The sequence below is a fragment of the Jaculus jaculus genome, chromosome 2 (genome assembly GCF_020740685.1).
Source record: "Jaculus jaculus isolate mJacJac1 chromosome 2, mJacJac1.mat.Y.cur, whole genome shotgun sequence".
Lineage (NCBI taxonomy): Eukaryota > Metazoa > Chordata > Mammalia > Rodentia > Dipodidae > Jaculus > Jaculus jaculus.
The window spans coordinates 115,066,962-115,091,902 of record NC_059103.1 but is presented as its reverse complement, the minus strand read 5'-3'; the positions used below and the strand labels follow the sequence as shown (position 1 = coordinate 115,091,902).

Genomic DNA, 24,941 nt, shown 5'->3' with positions numbered 1-24,941 from the left:
GACCAATTACGTGTGCGTGCGCGAACCACCACCCACTGCAATAAAGAAGCTTTTCTGACCAACTCAGAGCAGCTCTAACCTATGCATATAAGCATAAATAGTTATTTTAGGCCTTTTTATTTAATAAATAACTAAATTGCATTGTAAGGGCTGGAGACGTGGCTCATCTGTTAAGGTGCATGCCTGTGAAACCTAAGGACCCAGGTTCGATTCCCCAGTATCCACATAAGCCAGATGCACAAGGTGGCACATGTGTCTGGGGTTCCTTTGCAGTGACTGGAGACCCTGGCACAGTCCATTTTCTCTCTTTATTTGCCTCTTCCTCTGTCTCTCACTCTCTCAAATGAATAATTTTTTTTTTGGTGGGGGGCGGTAGTCTCACTCTAGCTCAGGATGACTTGGAATTCACTATGTAGTCTCAGGGTGGCCTAGAACTTAATGGCAGTCCTCCTACCTCTGCCTCTGGATTGCTGGGATTAAAGGCGTGCACCAACAGACTCGGCTCTAAGTAAAGTATTTTTTAAAAATAGCATTGTAGGGGCTGGAGAGATGGCTTAGCAGTTAAACGCTTGCCTGTGAAGCCTAAGGACCCCGGTTCAAGGTTCAGTTCCCCAGGTCCCACGTTAGCCAGATGCACAAGGGGGCACATGAGTCTGGAGTTCATTTGCAGAGGCTGGAAGCCCTGGCACGCCCATTCTCTCTCTCTCCCTCTATCTGTCCTTCTCTCTGTGTCTGTCACTTTCAAATAAATAAATAAATAAAAATTAAAAAAAAAATAGCATTGTAGGAGAGCTGGGCATTGTGGCACACACCTTTAATCCCAGCATTTGGGAGGCAGAGGTAGGAGGATCGCTGTGAGTTTGAGGCCACCCTGAGACTACATAGTGAATTCCATGTCAGCCTAGACTAGAGTGAGACCCTACCTTAAAAAACAAACAAATAATAATAATAGTAGTATTGTAGGGCTGGAGAGATGGCTTAGCAGTTAAGGCACTTGCCTAGGAAGCCTAAGGACCTACGTTTGACTCCCCAGAACCCACATAAGCCAGATGCACATGCATCTGGAATTCGTGTGCAGTGGTGTACCGATTCTCGCTTTCTCTCTCTCTCTCCCTCAACTAAATAAAAATAAAATTCTTTTAAAAAATAATTTAAGCAGGGTGTGGTGCCACACGTGAGTTTGAGATGGCCCTGAGACGACATAGTGAATTCAGATCAGCTTGGCTCAGAGTAAGACCCTACCGCAAAAATAAATAAATAAATAAATAAATAAATAAATAAATAAAGTAAGTTTAAAAAATACCATCGTAGCTGGCCATGGTGGCTGACACCTTTAATCTTAGCTCTTGGGAGGCAGAGATAGGATAATTGCCATGATTTTGAGGCCACCTGAGACTACATAGTGAATTGCTGCCAGACCCTCTCTTAAAAAAAAAAAAAAAAAAAGCATTGTGAAGAATGAACTGTCAAAAATAAAAGGCACTTTAAGACAAAAAGTCAAGCGGTGGGAAAGAGAGTGCAGTGGTCTGCACAGCTGGCTGGAAGGAAGCCTGGCCCAGGTGATGCTGGTGTGAATCATGGGACAGCGCCCCCTGTCTATGAGCAAGGCAAATCTAGAGACAGCAAAGACTTCAAAGAAACCCTACAGATAAAGTTTTTTTTAAAGAACCTGTCTTTTGTTTGTTTGTTTAAATTTTTTGTTTATTTTTATTAATTTATTTGAGAGCAACAGACAGAAAGAGAAAGAGAGGGGGAGAGAGAGAGAGAGAAAGCGAGAGAGAGCGAGAGAGAATGGGCACGCCAGGGCATCCAGGCACTGCAAACAAACTCCAGACATGTGCTCTCCCTTGTGCATCTGGCTAACATGGGTCATGAGGAAGCACAGGGATCCTTAGGCTTCATAGGCAAGCACTTAACCACTAAGTCATCTCTCCAGCCCTACAGATAAAGTTTTACATGCAAATAGCAAACAAATAAATTAAAAGATCAGAAGAAGCCAGGCATGGTGGCACATGCCTTTAATCCCAACACTCAGGAGGCAGAAGTAGGACAATAGCTGTGAGTTCGAGGCCACCCATAGTGTATTTCAGGTCAGCCTGGGCTAGAGGGAGGCCCTACCTCAAGTAAATAAGTAAATGGTGATAAAAGCACCAGAAATTCAGCAGAAATAAAGTAAAATAGCTGGGCACAGTGGTTCACATCTTCAATACCAGCACTCAGGTGGCAGAGGTAGGAGGATCACCGTGAGTTCGAAGCCACCTTGACATATACGTGATTTCCAGGTCAGCCTGGACTAGAGTGAGACCCTACCTTGAAAAAAATAAAAATAAAAAAATAAATAAAGTAGCTGGGTGTGGTGGCACATGTCTTTTAAAAAATATTTTATTTTTATTTATTTATTATACAGAGAAAGGGAGAGAGAGAATGCATGCCAGGGTCTCCAACCACTGCAAACAAACTCCAGATGTGTGTGCCCCCTTGTGCATCTGGCTAACGTGGGTTCTGGAGAATCGAACCTGGGTCTTTTGGCTTTGCTGGAGAATGCCTTAACTGCTAAGTAATTCCTCCAGCCTGGCACATGCCTTTAATCTCAGCACTTGAGAGGCCACCCTGAGACTACATAGTGAATTCCTGGTCAGCCTGGGCCAGAGTGAGACCCTACCTCAAAAAATCAAAATAATAATAATAATAAATAAAACAAAATGGGGGCTAGAGAGATGGTTTAGCAGTTAAAGTACATACCTGAGAAACCTGAGGACACAGGTTCAACTCCCCAGGTCCCTCGTAAGCCGGATGCACATGATGGTGCATGTACCTGGAGTTCATCTGCAGTGGTTAGAGACCCTGGTGAGCCCATTCTCTCTCTGTGTCTTTCCCAAGTAAATAAATAAAAATAAATGAAAACAAAACAAAAATAAGTAACTAAAGTAAAATAAATAAAGCCCAACCTAAAAGGTTCCCATTCTGCAGATTCCACAAAAGGGGTAGCCTTTATGTAAATAGTGCCCAATCAAGGGCTGTTTAGCAGAAAAGTTACCAAGATTAAGTAATGCTTGAAACGGCACACTGGCACCGGTGGTAGGTCCTCCCTGCCCCACCAGGACCTATGACCTCCCCGGGCATGGGCCCTTGCCATGCCGCCCCATTGGTCCTGGAACTTTCACTGGCATCTCTCCCTTCTCTCCCAGGCCTGCAGGACAAGCTCAACAAGAGGGACAAAGAGGTGGCAGCCTTGGTGTCCCAGATCGAGATGCTCAGGGCCAAGTAAGTGGTAAGTTTCTCTCCTGTGCAGTAGATGGGACAGTGGGGGAGCGGCGGGTGTGACTTTAGTGACACAAGCCAGTCCATGTGTCTGGAGCATGTACCTGGACTACAGCAATGGGTGCAGTCAACAATGGGGCTGAGGCCCTGAGTTCTCCCCAGAATTAGTCTGTAGTTCACGTCCCACCTACCTTGGGTTTTCCCTGTGGCTTTGAAGACTCAAAGTTTTGTTTTGTTTTTTTTTCCCAAGGTAGGATCTCACTCTAGCTCAGACTGACCTGGAATTCACTATGTAGTCTCAGGGTGGCCTCGAACTCATGGAAATCCGTCTACCTCTGCCACCCTGTGCTGGGATTAAAGGCATGTGCCACCACTCCCGGCTCAGGTGGTTTTTTTATTTGAGAGAGACAGACACAGGTTGAAAGAATGGGCTTGCCAGGGCCTCCAGCCTCTGCAAACAAACTCCAGACACATGTGCCACCTTGTGCATCTGGCTCACATGCGTCTTGGGGAATCAAACCTGGGTCCTGTGGCTTTGCAGGCAGTGTCTTAACTGCTAAGCCATCTCTCTAGTGCATCCACCTCTTTTTGTGACAGGGTCTCTCATTGGCTTGGAGGTCACTAATTAAGCTAGACTAACTGGAGAGTGAGCTAGGATCCTCCTATCTCTGCCTCCCCAGTGCTGGGATTACAAGTATGCACCACCACACTGAGGTGGTGGTGGTGATTCATTTATTTATTTATTTATTTATTTATTTATTTATTTATTTATTTATTTATTTATTTGAGAAAGACAAAGACTGAGAGACACAGAGAGGCATATGCAGAGAGAGAATGTGCTTCCCAGTGCCTCTAGCCACTGCAAACAAGTTCCAGATGGCATGCACCACCTAGTGCATCTGGCTTACAAGGGTACTGAAATGTCAAACTTGGGTCTTTAGACTTTGTAGGTAAGTGCCTTAACTGATAACCCATCTGTCCTGCCCTTGTTTCTGGTTTGGTTTTGTTGAGGTAAAGTCTCACCCTAGTCCAGGCCAACCTGGTACTCTGTAGTCCTAGGCTGGCCTTGAACCCATCATGTTCCTTCTACCTCTGCCTCCCGAGTGCTGGAATTAAAGTCGTGTGTCACTATGCCCAACTTGAGGTTTGGGGTTTCTTTTGCTTGTTTTTATGTGGCTTGTGGGGATTGAACTCTGGTTCTCTTGCTTTCAAGGCAAGCACTTTACCCTCTGAGCTGTCCCCCCAGCCCTATGGTCCTCTCTCTGTTTAATACAGGGTCTCACTATGTAGCTCTTGCTGGCCTAGAAATATCAGTGCTCCTCCTGCCTCAGCCTCTCCAGTTCTGGGATGATAGGTGGCGCAGTTGGCACTGCCAGCCTCTTAAGGGTGATGTTACTGTCATCCCCTTGGGCATCCTGATCAAGGTGGGGCCCCTGGGTGGAGTTTCATTCATGTTCGAACCCACCCTCTCCCTCCCCCATGACTCCCCTCAGCCCTGGAGAACAAGTGTAAGTCGGGAGAGAAGAAGGTGGACTCCCTTCTGAAGGAGAAGAGAGGTCTGGAGGCGGAGCTGGAGACTGAGTCACCGAAGACCCATGATGCCTCAGGCCAGCTGGTCCACATCAGCCAAGAACTGCTGAGGAAGGAACGGTGAGTGCATCGTGGGCTTGGCTCTCCCATCCTTTTTTTTTTTTTTTTAAAAAAATGTTATTTTTGGAGCTGGGTGTGGTGGCACACGCCTTTAATCCCAGCACTTAGGAGGTAGGAGGATCCCCGTGAGTTCGGGGCCAGCCTGAGACTATATAGTGAATTCCAGGTCAACATGAGCTAGAATGACACCCTACCTTGAAAAAAAAAAGTTATTATTTTTTATTTATTTGAGAGAGAGAAAGAGAAAGGAAGGGAAAGAATGGGTATGCCAGGGCCTCCAGCTACTGCTAACAGACTCCAGATGCATGCACCCCCCCTTGTGTATCTGGCTTAATTTGGGTCCTAGGAAATCGAAGGTAGTTCCTTTGGCTTTGCAGGCAAGGGCCTTAACCGCTAAGCCATCTCTCTAGTCCACACTCTTCTATTTGTTATTTATTTATTTGAGAGGCAGATAGCCAGTGGGACCTCCAGGCACTGCAAAGCAACTCCAATACCCACAGAGGCATAAGTTAGCTCATGAGTCTGGCAGTGACTAGAAACCCTGGTGTGTTCATTCTTTTCTTTCTGTCTTCCTCTCTCTCAAATAAATTAGAAATACTAATAATAAAATAGCCGGGCATGGTGGTGCATGCCTTTAGTCCCAGCATTTGGGAGGCAGAGGTAAGAAAGTCATTGTGAGTTCAAAGCCACCCTGAAACTACATAGTGAATTCCAGGTCGGCTTGGGCTAGAGGGAGACACTACCTTGAAAACACCAAGTAAGAAAGTAAAGTAAATAAAATGAAAAGAACATTCCAGAAACAGCCACGCCCTTTTGGTGGTCCTGTGTCCTAATCTTGCTGCTTTGGTTGTGACTGAAGCTTCAAGTCCCCACCCTTCCACCGGGTCCCTGGGGGCACTGAAGTTGTGTGGACGGCGCCCCCTGGTGGTGGATGGTGTCCAGGCAAGTTGCACGACGTGGTGGGGGCCAGGAGGGTTCCTATGACTGCTGCTGTGACCTTGTCCCCCAGGAGTCTGAACGAGCCACGGGTGCTGCTGTTAGAGGCCAATCGCCACTCCCCAGGCCTGAGAGGGACCTGAGCCGCGAGTACACAAGGCCGAATGGCGGATGAAAGAGCAGAAACTCAAGGACGACATCCCGGGCCTGCGTGAAAAGCTGACGGGGCTGGCAGGTGGGAGACAAGAGTGGGAAGTTCACCACGTCACAGTGGGGATTGAAAATCGTGCCAGCATTGATGGTGCACACCTTTAATCCATCACTCGGGAGACAGAGGGAGGAGGATCGCGGTGAGTTTGAGGCCACCCTGAGACTACAGAGTGAATTCCAGGTCAGCCTGGGCTAGAGCGAGACCCTACCTCGAAAACCAAACCAGTCTTGCCTGTCTGGAAGCCAGAAAGGCCAACTCAGTAGTGAGCTCTCTGTGCAGAAGAAACCAGGGGTTCTCACGAAGAGGACATTCAAGCCTCCTCCAGCCCCAGGTTTCCAGATGCCGAGGGAGGTTCCTTCTCTTCTGGAAATGGGAACCTGGCCTTCAGCTAGGTCTGCTCGCGTGGGATGGAGACAGGTGGTCACATTGGTAGCACAAGACAAAGCCATCTGTCTCCTCCGTCTTCCTCCATGGCCAGCCGCAACGTTTGGGTGAGGTGGGACCTGGGACCATTAGGCCTCCTGTCCTCTACCCTGTGGGGGAGATTGAAAGAAATGGGGCTCAGCCTTGGGGGTGTCCACAGGCTGGAGAGGAGGGAGTGACCATCAAGAACTCTTAGGGGACCAAGGATGTGGCTCAGTCAGTAAAGCGCTTGCCTAGTGTGGTTGCCAGCTACACGTTGCTGGGATGAACTTCCAAACAAGGCATAATTTATAGGAGGAACAGACTATTTGAAGCTTACATATCCAGGGGAAGTTCCCTAAGGGAGGAAGAAGCTGGCCCCCTTTCACAGGTCCACACAGAGAGAAATACCACAGCCAGCACCGCAAGCCAGCCCACTCCAGGAAGCCCAGGCAGAGCTCAAGCACTCTGCACACCTTAGATGATAGAATTCCAGATCCACCCCAAACATAGGACTGGACCTTAGGATCTGCCCACAGTGACACCGCCTGCAGCCAAGTTTCAAGCTTTAATAAATCCTCAATCTGTTGGGGGGGGGGGGATCCATTCAAACTACCACATCTAGCATACATGAATCCCTGGGTCCAATCCCCAGTGCCTCATCAACTAGGCACCGTGATGACCTCCTGTAATCACAGCACCAGGGGGCGCTGGCGTCTGGAGTTCGTTTGCGGTGGCTAGAGGCCCTTGCGTGCCCATTCTCTCCCTCTCTCTTTCTCTACCTGCTTATTTCTGTCTCTGTCTCTTTCTCTTTCCCTCTCTCTCTCTCTCTCTCTCTGTCAAATAAGTAAATAAAAATAAATCTTAAAAAAATAAAATAGGGCTGGGAGAGATGGCCTTGCAGTTAAGCACTTGCCTGTGAAGCCCAAGGAACCTGGTAAGCACTTGCCTGTGAAGCCCAAGGAACCTGGTTCGAGGCTCGGTTCCCCAGGACCCACTAAGCCAGCTGCACAAGGTGGCGCATGCATCAGGAGTTTGTTTGCAGTGGCTGGAGGCCCTGGCGTACCCATTCTTTCTCTCTCTTCTCTCCCAAGTAAATAATAAAAATAAACAAAAATAAATAAATAAATAAAATAGAATAAATAAATAAAATAGATCACTGTAAGTTCAAGGCCACCCTGAGACTACATAGTTAATTCCAGGTCAGCCTGGACCAGAGTGAGACCCTACCTTGAAAAAAAGTATTATTTATTTAAGAGAGAGAGAGAAAGAGGCAAATAGAAAGAAAGAGAGAAAGAATGGGCACTCTAGGGCCTCTAGCCATTGTAAACGAACTCCATGCACCACCTTGTGCATCTGGCTTTATGTGGGTACTAGGAAATCAAACCTGGCTCCTCTGGCTTTGCAGGCAAGTGTCTTAAACTGCTGTGCCATCTCTCCTCCCCAGAAGTTTTATTCTAGACAAGTGAGGTGTTGGGTTCACAGCCATAACCCTGGAGCCCAGACTGGTCTAGTTAACTTCTCAGCACTCTAATCTGTTGAGGGGGGGGGGGAGGGGACTAGAAGCCACGTGAAGGTAGGAGGATGTGGGGTGATGGGAAGGTTTGGATGGAGGGCTTGAGCCCCAGCCTGGGGTAGAAGCAAGGAGGCCAGCCCAGCAGGTGCATCTCAGGGTGCCTGGATGCAAGGAGAGGTGTTGTCGATTCTGGGACTTGGAAATGAAGACTGAGCTGGGTGTGGTGGTGTACGCCTTTAATCCCAGCACTCGGGAGGCAGAGGTAGGAGGATCGCTGTGAGTTCAAGGCCATCCTGAGACTACATAGTGAATTCCAGGTCAGCCTGGACCAGAGTGAGACCCTACCTTGAAAAAAAGTATTATTTATTTAAGAGAGAGAGAGAGAGAATGAGGCAAATAGAAAGAAAGAAGAAACCTCAAAAATAAATAAGGGTTGGAGAGATGGCTTAGCGGTTAAGGCGTCTGCCTGCAAAGCCAAAGGACCCAGGTTCCATTCCCAAGGACCCACGTAAGCCAGATGCACAAGGGGATGTATGCGTCTGTAGTTCATTTGCAATGGCTGGAGGCCCTGGCACACCCATTTTCTCTCTCTCAAGTAAAAATAAATAAACAAATTTTTTAAAACTTGAAATAATTTTAAAAAAACGAAGAGGGTGGAAATGAGGCCATGTTCGGAAGGCAAGGCCAGGTGCCTTAGCCGGGAGGGAAGCTTAAGGGACACCAGGGGAATCCCCAGGCTTGACCCAGAGGTGAGGTGGGGCCACCCACGCGTGTTCCTGTGTATGCATGTCCCTCTCACCCGCCTCCTTGTCCCCAGGGTAAGGAGAAGTCGCTATCGGAGCGGCGGCGGCACTCCCTCATCGACCCGGCCTCTGCCCCGGAGCTGCTCCGGCTGCAGCATCAGCTGGCCAGCACCCAAGACGCGCTACGGGACGCCCTGGACCAGGGTCAGCAGGTGGAGAGTCTCGTGGAGGCCCTAAGGGGATGCTCGGACCGGGCCCAGGTAAGCGCCATGGGGAGCCCCCACGTGGAGGAGGAGGAGGAGGAGAAAACCGTGAGCTGGGAACCCGGGGGTGCAGAACGAGGCAGCACCCCTCTTGTAAGGGGTTGGGAATTCGGAGCTTGGCTGGTGCTGTTGGGAAGACATCGCCATCTAGTGGGTGGATGCGGAATTGCACCCTGGCCACCTACTGAGGGGCTCCTCCCCTTCCCGCACCCCCATCCCTCACAGACCTCGGTAGTTCCGGTTCTGCCAACGGTATCCACCAGCCGGATAAAGCCCACAAACAGGAGGTAAGAACTGCAGGCCTTTGAGGAAGCTCGAGAAGTCGCTGAAAGACAAAAGGACAAGGAGTTGTGTGTGTGTGTGTGTGTGTGTGTGTGTGTGTGTGTGTGTGTGTTTTGAGTCCCCTACCGGCAAGGTTGCTTAGGAAGGGCTCTAGCCATGGTATTGCTTTCCTGTTTCCCAACCCACCCTCCCCCGTGGTAATACATTGGAACCGAGCAATTTAATACTTGCTAAACAAGCAAGCATCATACCATTGAGCCACGCCCCCCGCCCCTTATTGGGGAATTCTAGGCAGGAGCTCTACCACTGGGCCACGCCCTCGGCCCATGGTTTCTTGGAGGAAGTGTCCAGCATGATCGCCTCCTCCCTGTCCTCAGTCCCAGGCACCCACCTTGTGTTACCCCTGCTGCACAGCCCCTGGTCTGGGAACAGCTGTGCCCATGGCTTGCAGTGTGATCCAGGTAGTTGTCGCTGGAGCACAGAGAGTCAGCGTGCCTTCTGTCTTTCTACCTGTGACACATTCAGCTGAGGACCAGGCTTGGGGACAAAGGCAAGGAAGCCAGTCCTTGTCCAGATATTTGAGGGCAGGACAGGCACCCTGGGCTGGAGATAGGGCAGGCCATGGGGCTGGGGCGGGTGCTGGAGACACCAAGACAGAACTTGCTGGCTAGGTAATCTAACCGGGTCAGTGAGCTCCAGGTTCAGTCGGACCATCTCAAAAAGCAACGTGAGGGGGCTGGAGAGATGCTCAGCAGTTAAGGCACTTGCCTGCAAAGCCTAACGACCTAGGTTTGATTCTCCAGTACCCATGTAAAGCCAGATACGCAAAGTAGCATATGTCTCTGGAGATCATTTGCTGTGGCTGGAGGCCCTGGCACACTCAGTCAGTGTCTCTCTTCTTTCTCTGCTTGCAAATAAATAGGTGGATAATTAAAAAAAAAAAAAAGAAAAGAAAGGACTAGAGAGATGGCTCAGTGGGTAAGAGTCCTTGTCATGCAAGCATGAGGGCCCAAGACAGTCTGCTTCACCCTGAGTTCCATTCTCCCTCACCCATGGAAACGAGTAGATGCAGCCACGCATGCATGCCTGTAACCACAGTCCCATAGGAAGCAGAGACAGAATCACTGGGATTCGCTGATCAGCCAGTCTGACCGAAAACTACGGCTCCAGGTTCAACGAGAGACTCTGTTTGGAGGAAACCTATGGGAAAACAATGGAGGAAGACATCCGAGTTCTCCTCTGCCCTTCAGACACATACACACACAAACACACACACGCACACACATGTGCTGTTCACATGCACCTGCATATGCATATATGGAAACACACACAAAAACCTTGCTGGTCAAACTCTTGTTCTCTCCTAGGACAAACACTGACCCTGAGGGACACCATCGAGTGGCCAGTTCCCACCAGAGCCCTGCCAGGCTGCCCTGGCAGCGAGCCAGGAGTGTCCCTTCAGAGACAAGACTGTGTTTGTAACCATAATGTCCTCACACGTGGACATTCTTCACCCAAACCCCCTGCCGGACCAGGAGGCTCCCACAGAAAGCGGTACAGTGAGGCTTGGCCCAAGGAACCTCTCTTGGGCCTTCCCAGAACCTTCTGGAATTGACTTATGGAGGCTGAGGCATCCCCTTGGGCCTTTCTTCCTCCAACGGGCTGCCCTGCCTGAGGTCTGTCTGGGTGTCCTGGGTACTTCCCTTCCCCCTTGTCCTTCTGAAGTCCCCAGGACTCCCACAGGCCTCTGAGGGGCAGAGCAGGGCTCAGCCTCTCTTGGGGGCACACTGTCCAAGGACAGGTGCGGTTGGTTTTCAAGAGCCCAGTGGAAACTCATCTGCGGTATAATCCAAGTGAAGGCAGTCCTGGGGGCATCTCACCCCACATGCCAACTTTCCTTCCACAGTAGCACAAGGTCCCAGGGGCCTCTCTGACCAGGGAGGGGCCAGGCCCAAGGACTCAGGGGACAGGGTCCCTCTTCCCCGACACCAGGCTAACATGCTTACACACCTCCCAGCTGAGGTGCAGCCAGCCTCGGCAGACAACGCTACAGTATTAGTGGAGCTCACAAAGCCTCACTCTCCATCCCACCACGACCTTGAGCCAGTCCTGAATTTGAGCCTGGAGCCAACGTTTTCAACAAACACGGGCTGTTCCTGGGAGGGGGGAGGAGAAGGGGGAGAATCAAACTGGCTGTCTGTGTTTGTTGCAAGCCCAGAGGGCCCTGCCCCCACGAAGCCACTGGCAGCTCCTAGCTCCCAGCTCCGCCTGTGACCAGAGAGGGTGGCCTCGAGCCCCCCTTGAGCTGGATTGCTTTATACAAGTCCTGGAACCCTCCATGTGGCCTCTCTGCAAGCACGATGAGCGGCCAGTAGGGGGCACTCGTGCTCTTACCAATCCGGAGGGAGTGAGTTATCCCATTGGGCCTCCTTCCAACCCCCTGTTGGTGTTAGGTAGTCCTCACAACGTGGTTTTTATTTATTAACAGCCTAGAATCGATGCTTTAGCTGTCTAACCCAGAGATGAATACTGCTCTTGTTCCAGCAAAGTCGGGCAGCCTCGTGCCACGCACAGACAGGAGGTACTTGTCAAATCTTAACAGCCAAAGGCCCCACAAGGAACCAGGGGCGCCTGAGCACCCACTAGCCCCGAGGGTTGGGGAGGGTGGCCTTGCCTGTGGCAGGTGTGTGTGCAAGAAGCCATTTCCCTACAAGAGCGTTGGCGTTCGTAGGCCTCTCGGCCTGCCCGGTGTGGCTGCCAAGGTGTGGCTCAGTGACGTCCCTTTTCCAAGCCCCTACCCTCTCTCCCTCCCTCTCGATGGAATTGTGGAAGTGTGGCTAGTCCCTCATATGGACAATAAAGCTTGTGACAGGTGCAGGAGCCCTGCAGTCAGCTGCTTCTCTCTGTGAGGTACCCTTTTCAGCTCCCCCAAACACAACTTCGACCCCTAGCTCAAGAGTGCACTCAAGGTCTTAACTTGGTTCTTTGACACCAACTATCTCCTACCCAAGCGTTAGGGGCTCATGGGAGGGCTTCCACGGGGCTGGGGGCACAGGGAATGGAATGCCTTGTCCTCAGTGAGGAACCTCAACTGGAACAGGCAGGGAAAATCATTAACGGGACAGACTCCTAGGAAACCTGGCTTTGCACTTGAACATATTGGAGACGTGGGGGGGGGGGGGGAATGGGAGGAAGAAGGGGAGTGTGTGAAAGTCACCTGGACATGCAAAGTGGTATATTTGCCCACCCACATCAATGAGCTGGATAAGAGCATTCACAAGTTTAGTGAGTTAGTAAGACTATTTATAGCTCAGTAGTAGAGCTGCCTAGAATCTCCCAGTGAGGGGCTGGGGGCATGGCACAGTGGTAGAGCTCCTGCCTAGAATTCCCAGGGCGGGGCTGGGGTGTGGCTCAGTGGTAGAGCTCCTGCCTAGAAATCCCAGTGAGGGGCTGGGGGCTGCGTGGCTCAGCTGCAAAAGACCCTGTCTCAAGGTAGAGCACAGAAGCTCATAGTTGCCCTCTGACTTATATGCGTGTATGCATTTGCACACACACCAATAAATGCTTTTCAAAAGATGGGCTGGAAGCCGGGCATTGTGGCACACACCTTTAATCCTAGCACTTGGGAGGCAGAGATGGATCACCGTGAGTTCATGGCCTCCATTAGACTACATCATGAATTCCAAGTCAGCCTGGGCTACCTCAGAAAGCAAAAAAAAAAAAAACAAAAAAAAACAAAAAAACCCTAAAAACAAAAAACCCACAAGCCAAGCTTGGTGGCGCCCTCCTTTAATTCCAGCACTCGGGAGGCAGAGGTACAGCATGTGTATTCAAGGTCAGCCTGAGACTACAGAGTGAATTCTAGGTCAGCCTGGGCTAGAGTGAGACCCTATCTTGGGGCGGGGGGAGCTACAATCCAGAAGTTATCAGCAGTGCCTGAAGAGGCCACAAGCCTTCTGTTTCTAATAATACAATGGACTCGATTTCGTTTATTTTTGGTTGTTTTTTTTTTTTTTTTTTTAAATTTATTTATTTATTTATTTATTTGAGAGCGACAGACACAGAGAGAAAGATAGATAGAGGGAGAGAGAGAGAATGGGCGTGCCAGGGCTTCCAGCCTCTGCAAACGAACTCCAGACACGTGCGCCCCCTTGTGCATCTGGCTAACGTGGGACCTGGGGAACCGAGCCTCGAACCAGGGTCCTTAGGCTTCACAGGCAAGCGCTTAACCGCTAAGCCATCTCTCCAGCCCTTTCTTTTGTTTTTTTGCAGGTGTGTGTGTGAACATAAGTGTTTGTGGGTGTACATGGTGTGCATGTGGAAACTAGCAGATGACTTTGGGTGCCATCGTCAGGAACACGATCCACCTCTATTTGAGACAGGGTCTCCCCTGGAACCTAGAAGCTCTTCGGTTAGACTGGATTGACCGACCAGCGAGCCCCTTCCTGTCTCTGCATCCCCAGTGCCGAGACATGGGCACCACCATGCCCAGTGTTACATGGGTTCTGGGGATTGAGCTCAGCTCCTCAAGTTTGCAGGGCACTTAGTAAAGTCAGTAGACTGAACAGTCTCTGTTGGCATGGTTTTGGGGTTTTTTTGGGGGGATGGGAAGGGGGCCTCACTGTGTGGCCCAGGCTGGTCTCGAACCTGTGATCTTCCTGCTTCTGCCTCCTGAGTGCAGGGATTAGGGTGCTAGTCACCATGCCCATCTTGGGTCTCACTCTGGGAAGCACCTTGGAGCATCAGGATTGCATGGTGGAGGACAAGCCACTGGACTGCAGTAAGTGGAGTATGTAAGAGTCAGGGTGCGCCTCCAGGCATGGTGGCGCACGCCTTTAATCCCACACTCAGGGGGCAGAGGTAAGAGGATCGCTGTGAGTTCATGGGCCAGCCTGGGGCTACAGAGCAAGTTCTAGGTCAGCCTGGGCTAGAGTGAAACCCTACCTCAGAAAACAAAACAAACAAACAAATAAAAAAAAAAACCACACAGAGTGTGCTTATGACACTGCCCTGCTGGATGGCTTCTTTTTTTTAAAAAAAATATTTTTTATTTATTAGAGAGAGAGGCAGATAGAGAGAAAGAGAATGGGCATGCCAGAGCCCCCCAGCCACTGCAAATGAACTCCAGATGCATGTGCCCCTTTGTGCACTGGATGGCTTCTTGGATGTGTAAGTGTGAGCAGATTTAAGAGTGGAGAAGCCAGATGCCCATCATGGTGGCACAGCCGTAATCCCACCATTTGGTGGAAACAGGAGGACCAGAAGTTCTGAGTCATTCACAGAGTTGAAGATCAGCATGGACTCCATGAGACCTTGTCTAAAAGGAGGAGGATGAGGGCTGGAGAGATGGCTTACTAGTTAAGGTGCTTGCCTGCAAAGCCAAAAGATCCAGGTACTATTCCCCAGGACCCATGTAAGTCAGATGCACAAGGGGTCACGTGTGTAAAAGGAGGAGGATGAGACTGGAGAGACGGCCCAGTGGTTCAAGGTGCTTGTTTGCAGAACCTGATGGCCTGAGTTCGATTCTCAAGCACTCACATAAAGCCAGATGCACAAAGTGGCACATACATCTGGAGTTCATTTACACTGGCAAGAGTACCCATTCTTTATCTCCCCTCCCAACCCCCTTCCACCCCTCCTTACAAGTAAGTAAAAATAAAAACATCAAAAATAAATATCAGGTGTTGTGGCACATGCCTTTAATCCCAGCACTTGGGAGGCAGAGGTAGGAGGTTCGTTGTGAGGTCAAGGCCACCCTGAGAATACATAGTGAATTCTAGGTCAGCCTGAGCTAGAGTGAAAAAAAAAAAAAAAAAAAAAAAAGGAAGAGGAGGGATGAGTAGAATGAGAAGGATGGAGAAGGAAGAAGAATGAGAAAGAGGAAGAGGAAAGGAAAGAAAAGGAGGGGGAGGAGGAAAAGAAGCGAGGCTGGATGGTGGGTGACAAGGTGTCTCCAGGGAAACCCTCCAAGTCCTACATGTAAGACCACCAGGTGCCGCCCTCAACCCTCATCATCTGCTCCAGACTCGTTTTTCTTTTTTTTTTTTTGTCTTTTTTCTGTTTTTTTTCCCTCGCTCTAGCCCAGGCTAACCTCGAATTCTCTGTGTAGTTCCAGGGGAACCTCCAACTCATGGCAGCGATCCACCCACCTCTGCCTCCCAAGTGCTGGAATTAAAGGTGTGCACCGCCACACCTGGCTTTTTTTTTTTTCTTATAAGAGGATAGACCTCCAGCTGCTGTAATTGAACTCCAGCCGTTTGCGCCCTCTTGTTCACGTGTGTGAGCTTGCACACTTGTGTCACTTTGTGCATCTGGCTACGTGGGACCTGAAAGAGTCAAACATGAGTCCTTAGGGTTCGCAGGCAAGCACCTTATCCGCTAAGCCATCTCTTCCATCCTGATGCCTCTTTATGGGACGCAGAAGGGCATCAAGCACATGACATATACACATGAATGCAATACATGTGCATTTAAAGACTACATGTACACAAGTGCACATGCATGGCACGCACGCATCAACACCATATGTACATATAAACCCAATATACATACACAGGCATGGGCACAAGTCCACATGGGTATGCACGCCACATCCCCACACCCATCATATGTGTACATAAACAGGCACTGTATGGACACATAAACCGTGTACAGAGCTAGACATGATGGCGCACGCCTTTAATCCCAGCACTTGGGAGGCAGAGGTAGGAGGATTGTTGTGAGCTCAAGGCCAGCCTGGGACTACAGAGTGAGTTCCAGGTCAGCTTGGGCTAGACTGAGACTCTACCTTGAACAAACAAACAAAAACCCTGTGTACTGGACTGGAGGGATGGTTTGAAGGTTAAGGCTCTTTGCCTGCAAAACCAAAGGTCCACCCCCCAGGTTTGACTCCCCAGGACCCACATAAGCCAGATGCACAAGGTGGTGCATACATCTGGAGTTTGTTTGCAGCGGCTGGAGGCCCTGGTGCACCAATTCTCTCTGTCTCTCTCTCTTAAATGAATAAATAAAAATTAAAAAAAAATATTGCTAGGAGTGATGGTGGATGCCTTTAATCCCAGCACTGTAGAAGGATCGTAATGAGTTCAAGGCCACCCTGAGACTACATAGTGAATCCCAGGTCAGCTTGGGCTAGAGTGAGACCCTACCTTGAAAAAAAAAAATCACTTGTGATGGTGTATGCCTTTAATCCCAGCACTTGGGAGGCAGAAATAGGATTGACATGAGTTCGAGGCCACCCTGAGGCTACAAGTGAAACCCTATCTCGAAAAACAAAACAACAAAAAAAACACATATGCATATGAACATACACATGCATATATATTCATAAACATGACATTCACATGCACACATAAACACTACACATACTCATAAACTATGCATACACATGCAGGTATACACATACCCACCCCAGCATGCGTGTACAAGTGTAGACATAAAGGACACATATAGGGGTGGAGAGATGGCTTAGTGGTTAAGGCGCTTGCCTGCAATGCCAAAGAACCTTGGTTCGACTCCCCAGGACCCATGTAAGCCAGATGCACAAGGTGGCGCACACATCTGGAGTTCGTTTGCAGTGGCTGGAGGCCCTGGCGCGCCCATTCTCTCTCTCAAATAAATAAATAAAAATAAAATATGTTTTAAGTAAAGCAAACATACGCACATCTCTAGATGCACATACATATATATAGGGGGTCATACACACCCCTGCACATAAGCACATGAACATACATATACACTCACTCACACGAAGGCATACATGCATACACACATATATGTACATCCACATGCACGTATATGCAAACAGGTGTAGTCATGTGCACACAGACAAGTTCATGTGCGTGCACAAACATGCACGTGCACACATGCACACAAGCATACACGCACATATAAATTCATTTGTGCACATATATAAACACAGAGGCACACTCCCTCAAACACATACATTCATACACACCCGTACACATGTGCACATGTACACATCCACCTCCCCACACAGGTGTGTCCCTTGCCCCCCTCCCCCCATCTCCCAGCAAAGCCACTATCTTAGAGCCCAGTGTCAGGGACCTGGTCCACCCATCCCCCACCCTCCACATACCTTGCCTGCCCCTCGAACACCCAGTCTGGTTTCTTAGTTAACAAAGAGAAGTTGCCTGTGTTATTGGCCGCGCAGTGTGATGCTTGATCACCGACAGGCAGGTTTGCATTGCAGAGTGGCTTATCAAGCTCGTCAATGTATGCATAGCCTCACATGCCAATCATGTTTCTGTGGTGGGAACCCTTGACCCATCTCACCCTTCCGCCAGCGTAACTGCCAAGGTTATGTCCTTCCCCTGGCAACACCTCTGCCCCACCTACCTGCTGCTTGGTTTGCAATTTTTGAGACAGAGACTTAAGTAGCCCAGGCTGACTTCAGCCACTCTATGTAGCTGAGAATGACCTCGAATTCCTGATCTTTCTGCCTCCACCTCCCCGATGTTGGGGTTACAGACATGTGCCAGGACCCTGGCATATCTGGCCATCTTTCTCTGGAATCTTCCAGCTTTTGACTTCCTTTAAGAGAGGTTTGGGGCTGGAGGGTGGCTTAGCAGTTAAGGCACTTTGCCTGCAAAACCAAAGGACACCCCCCCTCGCCAGGTTTGACTCCCCAGGACCCACGTAAACCAGATGCACAAGGGGGTGCATGTGTCTGGAGTTTGTTTGCAGTGGCTGGAGGCCCTGGTGTCCCATTCTCTCTCTCTCTCTCTTCCTCTTTCTCTCAAATATAAGTAAAATATTTATTTTTTTCTTTTTTTTAAATTTTTATTAACATTTTCCATGATTATAAAATATATCCCATGGTAATTCCCTCCCTCCCCACCCCCACACTTTCCCATTTGAAATTCCATTCTCCATCATATTACCTCCCCATTACAATCATTGTAATTACATATATACAATATCAACCTATTAAGTATCCTCCACCCTTCCTTTCTCCACCCTTTATGTCTCCTTTTCAACTTACTGGCCTCTGCTACTAAGTATTTTCATTCTCACGCAGAAGCCCAGTCTATAATATTTATTTTTAAAAAGAGGTTTTAGCTGGTCATGGTGACGCATGCCTTTAGTCCCAGCACTCGGCAGGCTGAGCTAGGAGGACTGCCGTTAATTCAAGGCCACCCTGAGACCTCATAGTGAATTCTAGGTGAGCCAGGGCTACACAAACAACCTAAAACAAAAAAAAAAAAAAAAAAAAAAGAGGTTTATTTACTTTCAGGGTGGCCTCGAACTCACAGTGATCCTCTTACCTCTGCCTCCAGAGTGCTGGGATTAAAGGCATGCGCCGCCACACCCGGTTAAAACAGGTTTTTCTAAGTGCTTTTGACTTTCAAGTTTCTATCTTGTTTAGAAAACAAACATGGCTGTCTTCCCTCCCCGGGCCAGCTCTCCAGCATGTCTTCATCTCCTGGGTGGCCATCTGCCTCCAATTACAGCCCGCCGCATCTTTAATGTAGATATTTTTTCTCCTTTCAATCCCAGACTGGAGGCTTTGATGTATCTTCTAAAAATCACATTCATCTTGTCACTTTATTTTATGTTACTTTAAACCTCTCCACTTTTATCTCCCGAGAATGACTTTCAAGTCCCTCTTCCTGACTTCCAATTTTAATTTCATACTGGCACACTTGAACTTGGCGTTGGACTTCAGCCCTCTCCTTGGTTGTTTCCACTTTTCATCTCCCTGGTCTTTTCTTTCTTTTTCTGTCTCTCTCTCTCTCTTTTTTTTCCCCGGGGGGGGGCACATATGTGTGTAGATAAGCATGTGTTGCACACGTATGTGAAAGGCAGAGGTTGGGGTAGGCTGTCTTCCTCAGTCACTCCCCACTTTATTTATTTTATTTATTTTATTTTTATTATTTTTGTTTTTTCCAAGGTAGGGTCTCACTCTAGCCCAGGCTGACCTGGAATTTACTATGTAGTCTCAGGGTGGCCTCGAACTCACTGCCATCCTCCTGCCTCCGCCTCTCGAGTGCTGGGATCAAAGGCGTGCGCCACCACGCTCAGCCAAAATACTTTTTTTTTAAAAAAGGATTAAGTTCACAGATAGCACCAAGAAGTTGTAGTGGGTGACTGCAATACACTATTCTCATCAGTTGACAGGTCTTCCCAGCAAAAAAAATAAACAGAGATGTATCTGGATTAAATGAGGTCATAGAACAACTGGACCTAACAGATATATACAGGACATTTCATCCAAATGCTGCAGAATGTACATTCTTTTCAGCAACACATAGAACATTCTCTAAAGTAGACCATATATTAGGACACAAAGCAAATCTTAACAAATACAGGAAAACTGAAATAATTCCTTGCACTCTATCTAATCACAATGGGAATAAACTACAAATCAACAGCAAGAAAAGCTATAGAACATACACAATATCATGGAAATGAAACAATGCACTACTAAATGATGCATGAGTCAATGGAGAAAGCAAGGAGGAAATTTAAAAATTCATAGAATAAGCCAGGCGTGGTGGCACATGTCTTTAATTCCAGCACTAGTGAGGCAGAGGTAGGAGGATAGCTGTGAGTTCAAGGCAACCCTGAGACTACATGGTGAATTCCAGGTCAGCCTGGACTACAGTGAAACCCTAACTTGAAAAACAGAGAACAGCCAAGCGTGGTGGCGCACCCCTTTAATCCCAGCACTCAGGCAGCAGAGGTAAGAGGATTGCTGTGAGTTCGAGGCCACCTTGAGACTCCATAGTGAATCCCAGGTCAGCCTGGGCTAGAGTGAGACCCTACCTCAAGAAACCAAAAAAAAAAAAAAAAAAAAAAAAGGAAATTAGAAAGGGTCCAAGTAAACAACTTAATGCTTTCCACCTTAAGGACTTGGAAAAAGAAGAACAAGGCAAACCAAAAACAGTGGACAGGAAGAAATAATAAAGATTAGGGCAGAAATTAATGAAATAGAAACCAAAACAAACAAAAAATTCCAAAGAATCAATTAAACAAAGAGTTGGTTCTTTGAAAGGATAGACAAAATAAACACTTAGCAAATCTGACCAAAAGAAAGAGACACAAAAATAAACGTAGAGATGAAAAAGGCAACATCACAACAGATATTACAGAAATTCAAAAATTCATGGGGACATACTATAAGACCATATACTCCACTAAGTTTGGAAATCTGAAAGAAATGGATGATTTCCTTGATTTATGACCTACCAAAACTAAATCAAGATGAGATTAACCACTTAAATAGACCTATAACAAGTACAGAAAGGGCTGAAGAGCTGGCTAAGCAGTTAAGGCGCTTGCCTGCAAAGCCAAAGGACCTCAGTTCAATTCCCCAGGACCCACGTAAGCCAGATGCACAAGAGGGTGCATGTGTCTGGAGTTTGTTTGCAGTGGCTGGAGACTCTAGAGTGCCCATTCTCTCTCTCTCTCTCTCTCTCTCTCTCTGCCTTTTTCCCTCTCTCAAATAAATATAAATAAAAATAAAATACTTTTTAAAAAGTACAGAAAATTTCCTAACTAAAAATGTCCAGGGCCAGATGGATCCACTGATGAATTTGTTTGTTTGTTTGCTTTTTGTTTGTTTGAGGATGGGTCTCACTATAGCTCAGGCTGACCTGGAATTCACTACATAGTCTCAGGGTGGCCTGGAACTCAGGTGATCCTCCTACCTCTGCCTCCCAAGTGCTGGGATTAAAGGCATGAGTCACCACAGCCGGCTCTCACTTATGAATTTTTCCATGGAAGGTCTAATACCAATGCTTCTCAAACTTTTCCATAAAATAGAAAAGGTGGGAATACTACCAAACTCCTATGAATCCAACATCGCACCAATACCAAAACCACACAAAGACAGAACAAAAAAAGAAAATTATAGACTAATCTACCTCTTAAACATAGATGCAAATTCTCAACAAGGGCTGAAGAGATGCTTTAGTGGTTGAGGTGTTTGCCAGCAGAGCCAAAGGACCCAGGTTTGATTTTCCAGGTCCCACATAAGCCACATGCACACCTGTGTCTGGAGTTTGTTTGCAGTGGCTGGAGGTCCTGGTGTGCCCATTCTCTCTCTCCCTCTCTCTCTCTCTCTCTCTCTACCTACCTACCTACCTATCTACCTACCTATTATCTATCTATCTATCTATCTATCTATCTATCTATCTATCTATCTATCATCTACATCTATAATGTATCTGCCTCTCTCTCAAATAAATAACTAAAAAAAATATTAAAAATAATTCTCACTGGGCGTGGTGGTACACGCCTTTAATCCTAGCACTTGGGAGGCAGAGATAGGAGGATAGCCATGAGTTCAAGGCCACCCTGAGACTACATAGTGAATTCCAAGTGAGCCTGAGCTACAGTGAGACCCTACCTCAAAAAACAAACAGTAATAATAATAATAATAATTCTCAACAAAATATTGGCAAACGGGGCTGGAGGGATGGCTTAGTGTTTAAGGCGCTGATCTGCAAAGCCAAAAGACCCAGGTTAGATTCCCCTGGTGCACAAGGTGGCACATGAATCCTTTTGCAGCAGTTGAAGGTCCTGGCGGGCCTATTCTCTCTGTCTCTCAATTCTATTTCCCTCTCTCTCAAATAAACAAATAAAATTTTAAAATGTATACATATTTTTAAAATATTGACAAACAGAATACAAGAATATATCAAAAGGATCATTCACCTTGACCAGGCTTTATCCCAGAGATGCAGGGATGGTTCAACATACGCAAATCGATAAATGTAATACATTATATACATGGACTGAAGGACAAAAATCACATGATCAAAAAAAAAATCACATGATCATCTCATTAGATGCAGAGAATGCATTTGACAAAATCCAACATCCTTTCATGATAAAAGTACTACAGAAGCTGGTCGTGGTGGCACACACCTTTAATCCCAGCACTTGGGAGGCAGAGGAAGTAGGATTGTCATGAGTTTGAGGCCACCCTGAGACTACATAGTGAACTTCAGTTCAGCCTGAGCTTCCTCAAAAAAAAAAAAAAAAAAAAAAAAAAAAAAGCAGGGCTGGAGAGATGGCTTAGCAGTTAAGTGCTTGCCTATAAAGCCTAAGGACCCCGGTTCGAGGCTCGATTCCCCAGACCCATGTTAGCCAGATGCACAAGGGGTCGCAAGCATCTGGAGTTTGTTTGCAATGGCTGAAAGCCATGGTGCGCCCATTCTCCCTCCCTCCCTCTCTCTCTCTCTCTGTCTCTCTCTCTGTTGCTCTCAAATAAATAAATAAAAATAAAACAACAACAACAAACAGGCCTACAGAGACTGGAAATAGAAGGAACATATCTCTACATAATAAAGGCTATTTATGACAAAACTACAGCCAACATGATACTAAATGGGGAAAAACTTGAAGCTTTTCCACTAAGATCAGGAACAAGACAAGGGTGTCCACTGTCCCCACTTTTATTTAATATAGTACTGGAAGTCTTAGCTATAGCAATAAGGCAAGAGGCACACTTAAAAGGGATACAAACTGGAAAGTATGATATCAAATTATCATTATTTGCATATGACATGATTCTAACCCTAAAGACTCCACCACCAAACTGTTAGAGCTGATAAACACTTTTAGCCATGTAGCAGGACACAAAATAAACACACAGAAATCAGTTGCCTTCCTATATGCTAACAATAAACATGCTTAAGATGATATCAGGGAATCACTCCCATTCACAATTGTCTCAAAAAATAAATAAGTAAAAATAAACAGAGGCTGGAGAGATGGCTTAGCAGTTAAGGTGCTTGCCTGTGAAGCCTAAACACCCAAGTTAAATTCCCCAGAACCCATGTAAGCCAGATGCATATGGTGGTGCATGTGTTTGGTGCACCCATTCTCAATCTCTCTCTCATAATATCTTGGGGCTGGAGAGATGGCTTAGTGGTTAAGGCACTTGCCTGCTAAGCCAAAGGACCCAGGTTCCATTCCCCAGGACCCACGTTAGTCAGATGCACAAGGTGGCACATGCATCTGGGGTTCATTTGCAGTGGCTGGAGGCCCTGGCATGCCCATTCTATCTCTCTCTTTCTCTCTGTCAAATAAATAAATAAATAAATTTTTAAAAATATCTAAAAAAATAATAATGTACCTTGGAATAAACCTAACCAAGGAAGTGAAGGATCTCTACAATGAAAACTTCAAACCTGTCAAGACAGAAATTGCAGAAGACACTAGGAAATGGAAAGACATCCCATGTCTTGGATTGGAAGAATCAATATTGTAAAAATGTCAGTCTTACCAAAAACAATCTACATGTTTAATGCAATCCTCAAATTCTTATGGCATTCTTCATAAAAATAGAAAAAACAATCCTAAAATTCATTTGGAAGCACAAAATCTTCGAATACACAAAATAATTTTGAGCAACAAAAATATGGCTGGCAATATCACTTACCTGTTTTTAGCCTATATTACAGAGCCAGACTAACAAAAACAGCATGATACTGGCACAAAAACAGACATGTAGATCAATGGAACAGAACAGAGGACCCAGATATAAACCCAGGCAGCTACAGCCAGCTGATCTTTAACAAAAATGTCAAAAATACTCATTGGAGAAAAGACAGCCTCTTCAAGAAACGGTGCTGGAAAAACTGGATATCTACATGTAGAAGGATGAGAGCAGATCCTTATTTCTCTCCATGCACAAGAATTAAGTGCAAATGTGGAGAATGGAATTTCAAAGGAGAAAGTGTGTGTGTGAGGGGAGGGAATTAACATGGGATTTTTTTTTTATAATAATGGAAAATGCTAATAAAAAAAAAATTAAGTCCAAATGGATCAAAGACCTTAAATCCAGACCTGAAACTGCTAAAGGAAAAGGTAGGGGAAACCATTCGACAAAATGGCATAGGCAATGACTTTCTGAATATAACCCCAGTTGCTCAGAACATAAAACCACAATTCAACCACTGGGACCACATGAAATTACGATGCTTTTGTATAGCAAAGGACACTGTGAATAGAGCAAAGAGACAACCTACAGAATAGGAGAAAATCTTTGCCAGCTATATATCTGACAGAAGATTAATAGCCAGGATATACAAAGAAGTCAAAAAACGAAATAAGCCAGGCGTGTTGGCACATGCCTTTAATCTCAGTACTTGGGAGGCAGAGGTAGGAGGATCACCATGAGTTAGAAGCCACCCTGAGACTACATAGTGAATTCCAGGTCAGTCTGGGCTAGAGCAAGACCCCACCTCGAAATATCAAAATCAAACAAACAAAACCCCTAAATAATAAGAAATCAAACAATCCAATTAAAAATGGGCTTCGGGGGCTGGAGAGATGGCTTAGCAATTAAGGTATTTACCTGCAAAGCCAAAGGACCCTGGTTCAATTCCCCAGGACCCACATAAACCAGATGCACAAGAGGGCCCATGCATCTGGAGTTGGTTTTCAGTGGCTGGATGCCCTGGTGCACCCATTCTATCTTTCTCTCTCTCCCCTCTTTCTCTCAAAATAAATAAATAAATAATATATTTTTAAAAAATTAAAATGGGCTTTGGAGAGCAGGGTATTGTTGGCGCACACCTTTAATCTCAACACTCGGGAGGCAGAGGTAAGAGGATGGCCATGACATGTTTGTTGTAACTCCAGGTTAGGCTGGGAGAGAGTGAAACCCCACCTTGAAAAAAATGGGGCTTTGGAAGTAAATA

At 47.0% G+C, this 24,941-nt stretch overlaps 1 protein-coding gene and 1 long non-coding RNA gene across 2 annotated transcripts; both read left to right on the top strand.

Moving 5' to 3' along the window:
• Positions 1-3,223: 3,223 nt before the first annotated feature.
• Positions 3,224-5,962, top strand: LOC123458517. The gene is made up of 3 exons (XR_006635703.1): positions 3,224-3,271; positions 4,755-4,911; positions 5,921-5,962. It is a non-coding gene; the product is annotated as an uncharacterized LOC123458517 (long non-coding RNA).
• Positions 5,963-6,018: 56 nt separating this feature from the next.
• LOC123458685 (collagen alpha-2(I) chain-like) lies at positions 6,019-12,144 on the top strand. The gene is made up of 4 exons (XM_045143537.1): positions 6,019-6,082; positions 8,800-8,979; positions 10,632-10,818; positions 11,753-12,144. The coding sequence occupies exons 1-4, from the start codon at positions 6,019-6,021 to the stop codon at positions 11,769-11,771; spliced, it is 450 nt and encodes a 149-aa protein (XP_044999472.1). The 3' UTR covers positions 11,772-12,144.
• Positions 12,145-24,941: the final 12,797 nt, after the last annotated feature.

Excerpts from the sequence above, each read along its gene's own strand:
- LOC123458685 (XM_045143537.1), top strand. The coding sequence starts at position 6,019 with ATGAAAGAGCAGAAACTCAAGGACGACATCCCGGGCCTGCGTGAAAAG. Across the intron at positions 6,083-8,799 it reads AAAGCTGACGGGGCTGGCAG|GAGAAGTCGCTATCGGAGCG; the intron begins GTGGGAGACAAG and ends CCCCAGGGTAAG. Across the intron at positions 8,980-10,631 it reads GATGCTCGGACCGGGCCCAG|GACAAACACTGACCCTGAGG; the intron begins GTAAGCGCCATG and ends GTTCTCTCCTAG.